At 59.3% G+C, this 4535-nt stretch overlaps 1 protein-coding gene across 3 annotated transcripts in view; it reads right to left on the bottom strand.

The window, feature by feature from the left end:
• LOC109529775 (plakophilin-3-like) overlaps positions 1 to 4535 on the bottom strand; it is a 34013-nt gene that overhangs the window by 1960 nt on the left and 27518 nt on the right. For 2 of the 3 annotated variants that reach the window (XM_019893208.1, XM_019893207.1), the window contains 7 exons: positions 4313 to 4472; positions 4113 to 4221; positions 3869 to 4033; positions 2703 to 2888; positions 2468 to 2621; positions 1507 to 1702; positions 395 to 482 (listed from right to left, as the gene is read on the bottom strand). In XM_019893208.1, coding sequence (XP_019748767.1) covers positions 395 to 482; positions 1507 to 1702; positions 2468 to 2621; positions 2703 to 2888; positions 3869 to 4033; positions 4113 to 4221; positions 4313 to 4472 — 1058 coding nt within the window. The remainder of the gene's footprint in view (positions 1 to 394; positions 483 to 1506; positions 1703 to 2467; positions 2622 to 2702; positions 2889 to 3868; positions 4034 to 4112; positions 4222 to 4312; positions 4473 to 4535) is intronic. The other variant, XM_019893209.1, reaches the window with a different exon arrangement.

Here is a 4535-nt window from a genome sequence, read left to right as displayed (position 1 = left end):
CCCCCCCCATGAAAGAATAAAAACTTGAAACCCTCCCACCCTGACCTCGGCTTGAAACCACGACCCAGAGCTGTCTGGAGGGCTGACTTTTTTTTTGTTTTTAACTAAATCAAAGCATCGCTTGAAAGCCATGACATGAAACCGTACTTTGAAAGTCCGACCCCTGTTTAAAACCCAAGCCGAGGCTCGAAACCCTTCCCATAAGTTGAGAGCCACTTCAGAACTCCGACGGACGCTGCCGCAAAAACCTCATTTGGAAGCGGAACCTTGTGGCCAAACCACACTTTGAAGGCGCGAGTCCCCCCCGCCGGCATCCCCGAGCCGAGCCGGGCCGGGAAACCCGACTCTCGCACAGCACGACGGCGGCCGGTGTTGCGCGGGGGGGCGGTCTCACCAGTTTGTAGTCTTTGTGCAGTTTGCTGTACTGGAACATGTTGCAGAGGACGGTGGACGCGGCTCTGGCAGCTTGCAGACCTGCGGAGCTGCGGCGCAGGGCGACAAAGCGTGAGAAGCGGCCCGCGGAAGCCGCGCGACATTCCAAAGCCGCTCCGGCGAGAAGCCCGGCACCAAACGCTCATTCGCTACAATTACGCTCCAAGTCATTAAGCTGCCCAAAGGCGCCCCCGCAATGTGCCCCCCCCCCCACGTTGCTCTTTTTTTCCATACTGTACGGGGCCAAGTCGGAATTTCAAGGGTGTCCAAGCGCCGTCGCCTCGCAAGTGAAAAAAAAAAAAAACACCGTCCTTCAATAGTGGCAAAGGACAGGCTTGGGGGGGGGGGGCTGTCAAAAACCCCACCAAATGTCCACGATGGCAAAGACTCGCCGCCAAAGGTTTCAGAAACGAGGCTTCAGAACGGCGCAAAATGACATCGACGTTCGGGGAAGACGCCCCCCCCCCCCCCATTCAAGGCTAGATCTTCACAACGCATTTTCAGTACAGTCAAACCTCTGTTTTCCAAAGTCTCGGTTCTCGACCAAAAATTTCGAGTTTTTTATGCCTCGGATGACGAGCAAATTTCGGTTTTCGAACAAACGGAGCGCACTTGAATGCACCATTTGACTCCCCTCGCCTTCCTTACACGAGGAAGTGACGCTTCCTCGTCTCGCTTTCCATTGTGAGCAGACGTGTTCAATCAAGATTTTTATTTTAAAAAGAGCGTGGTTTCGGTTCTCAAACAATTCGGTTTTCGAACGGCCTTCTGGAACGGATTATGGACAAAAACCGAGGTTTGACTGTACTTCTTCCGGATTGGCTGTCACTTCTCTCGAAAGGCGTCAACCTCGGATTTCACTCGGGCGCGTTTGTTTGAAGCTTCTTCACAGTCGCCGTCACGTCGCGCAGGAGCCCGTCGACGGCGTTCGGCACGATATGCGCGCACGACGCCGGCCGAACTTGACCGCCGCGTGCTGGGGCTGAACCGCTCATTGGTTGAGCGCCGACGTCGGTCTTTGTACGTTTCGGGGAGGCGTGTGAGAAAAGGTCGCAACGGGTCGCCGCCGCCTACCTGTTGTCGTGCGACGTCTTGATGCCCACCAGCTTGGGCAGGCCGTTGAAGTAGGAGATGTCGCGGGCCGCCAGGGAGCTGCGGGCCACCAGGTGGTTGAGGGCGCCGCAGATGTTGACCACCACCTCGCCGGACGGCGTCTCCTGAAGGCCGTCGGCGGGCAGCTTGCACACCAGCACGTTCACCATGCTCTTGGCTGCGACACCACAAACACCGGGCCCGTCGCCGTTCGGTCGTCGCGCCTCAAATGCGAGAACGCCGACGCCGGAGGGCAAAGAGTTGTCGAAGGACGAGCCGCAGGACCTCATTTGGGCCGCCCTTAACTTTCCAGGGGGGCGCAAATGAGGCGAGTGGCCTAAAATGGCCGACTCCCGGTTGGATGACGGCCGGGGCTCCGCCCACTTCTGAGTTGAATCTGTCAAAGTGGTGCGAGGCGTGCCAGAAGTCACGTTTTTCATTTCAGTTTTTTTTTGCTGAGTTGTTTTGACTTCTATCTTTAAGGTGAGACAAAATAGTTTGGTGAACAAAAAAAAAAAAGTCGATTCTCACAGGAAGCGAAACTTCAAATATTTGGTTGAATTGCCCATCTGAAAATGTTATCGAAGTTTGTTGCCTTGAAATTTTGAGTTCACCCAACTTTTTTTTTTTTTTTTACAGTTGATCGGCTCGCCTGAGTGCAGAGCAGCCCCCCTCCCAAACAAAGCGGCCGTCTTCCCATTCACTTTCGGGAACGGGATGGGGGGGGGGGGCTTTTTGCTGCGCTCGTCGGTTAAATGTTGCGTTTATTTGCGAAAGTGGCGTTCGGGGCTACATTTCCACGGGTTGTGCTGGGGACCCCCAAAGAACCCGCAAATGGTCGCCCAGTTTGGGCCAATGTTGGGGCCCCCCCAAAAAGTCCCTCAAATGGAAGCCAAGCCATTTGGAGGACTTGCAGAGAGGCGAGTAGCAGCGCGCGACTGACCGACAAGGTCCTTGTTGGGTGCGTGTCTGGCCAGGTTTCTCAGCAGGGCGGTGAGCGGTCGCAGCTCGGCCTCGTCGGCGTCGTCCAGCAGGTCCAGCAGGGTGGGCAGCATCCTCTCCTGCTCCAGGACCACCGCGCTGAGCACCGCCGACCACTGAGGGCGAGCGACGGGACGCTCGGTCACAGCCGGCCGTTCGGGGGCCGTTCGGGGGCTCTTCGGATCGTTTGAGCCTACCCTGGCGTCTCCGGCGGTGAGGTTCTGCAGAGCCCCGACGGCCGCCTCCCTGGCGGCGCGGCCGCTCTCGCCGCTCTGGAGGACCCGCTTGTACAGCGCCACCACCCGCGGGTGCCACAGCCAATCGGCGCCGCGCGCCTCTCGCGACACCTCCGACATGATGGCCAGGCTCTGCTGCCGCTGATGCTGCGAGCACGAAAAGACGCCGCGCACGTCAGCGGCCGCCCCGGGGCCTTTCTCCGCCCGCTCGGGTGGGTCGTTCGCAGTTGAAGTGAATGAAAACGCCGTTCCCTCGCTCCGGCGCCCCCCCCCCCCCCCCCCCCCCCCCCCCCCCCCACGGAGCCCCCTTGTTCTACCAGGGGTCACACGGACCGACAGAAAGGAGAGTTTCGCAACCAAGTGACTCGGTGAGTGGCAGGAAGAGTTGCCATTCTTCGCAGAGGATCAAGAATATGGCCGTGAGTATTCTTCTAAGGTGGATCGTCTGTCTACACGCCTTTTTGTGTTCAAATAAAAGTCCCGCGACCATGTCGGGGGCGTGCCTCGACCAGTTGCTCGAAAAGGAACGGGCGGACAGTAAGAAGAAGGGCGTCGCCATTCACGTCTGCAACTTTGGCTGCGGCCCGCTATTGTCGCGAGTCATTGGAGCCTCGCCGGCCTGACTTGTTCTCGCGGAACCCGATCCTCCCCGCGGACCGGGGCCCGCTTCTCAAGTTTCCGTCCGCCACTCCCCGAGGCGGAGCCGAGTCGATCCCACCCGGTGGGCCTCCTGAGAGGACGCGCGTGTCCGCAAGCCACTCGGAAGCGGGAGCCCGCCATCAGGCTGCGCAAAACCACATTCTCCACGCAAAAGCGCTTTATATATACGGCTGGCCCTTTTTTTTGGGGGGTGGGGGGCGCATTTCAGAAGCAAAACAAAAGCTGTCTGTGCTCAGGTAGCCTTAGCCGCTCCCAACGGAATGATCTGGAAATGTTACGACGTTCCCTGGAAATGGTTTCTTGCAAAGATCCAAAGTGATTTTGATGAAACCAATTCGGAGTGCGGTGAGCGGGTGTGTGTGTGTGTGTGGGGGGGGGGGTCATTCATGAAGGTGGGGTGAGGCATGAAAATGCCGCAGGCCTCAAGCAAACAGCCCCGGCGCCTGTCGGGACTCGGGCGGCCTCACCTCGGCGTTCTTCTTGCCGTACATGGTGAAGCAGCCGATGGCCTCGGCGTCCGCGGGGGCGGAGCCTCTGCCGGGACCCTCCAGCCGGAGTCGCACCGAGCGGGGCAGCTCCGAGTACAGCTGGTAGGACAGATTCCTCAGCACGCACACCGAGTTCTCCAGACCCTGAAGGGCAGCGACCGCGAGAAGATGAAGAAGAAGATGAAGAAGAGGAAGAGGAAGAAGCATCGGAATCTCGCGCTACCTTGTCATCGGTGCTGACTTCCTGCTGGATGTAAGACACCAGCGAGTCCACCAGACCCGACGTGTCCCTCATCTTCTCTCGCGCCCTCTGGTTCACCGAGCTCAGGTTTCTACACAACAGAGTTGGCCGGACATTGCGCAATGGACACGTGGGCGTGGCCGAAAGCGCAACTAGGCTCCGCCCGCGCTTGACGGCCGTACCTGAGGCATCCGGTGGCGTTGTTGAAGATGTCTCTCTCGGAGGGGCTGAGCGGGAGGCCGGCGCAGAGGGGGACGAGGACTCGGGCGCTGAGCTCCGACAAGGCCTCCCTGCACAGCTTCTCCTTCAGGTTGTCTCTGGACGACAGATTCCACAGCACGCCTGCCGGCGGGAGCGCGCTTCAGCGTGGCCGGCCGGCGCCACCCCTCCGCGGCCCCCGCCCGC

The sequence above is a fragment of the Hippocampus comes genome, unplaced genomic scaffold (genome assembly GCF_001891065.2).
Source record: "Hippocampus comes isolate QL1 unplaced genomic scaffold, H_comes_QL1_v1.1 scaffold378, whole genome shotgun sequence".
Classification (NCBI taxonomy): domain Eukaryota; kingdom Metazoa; phylum Chordata; class Actinopteri; order Syngnathiformes; family Syngnathidae; genus Hippocampus; species Hippocampus comes.
Note: the sequence above shows the minus strand (reverse complement) of the source record. Positions and strands in the feature narration are given on the sequence as shown.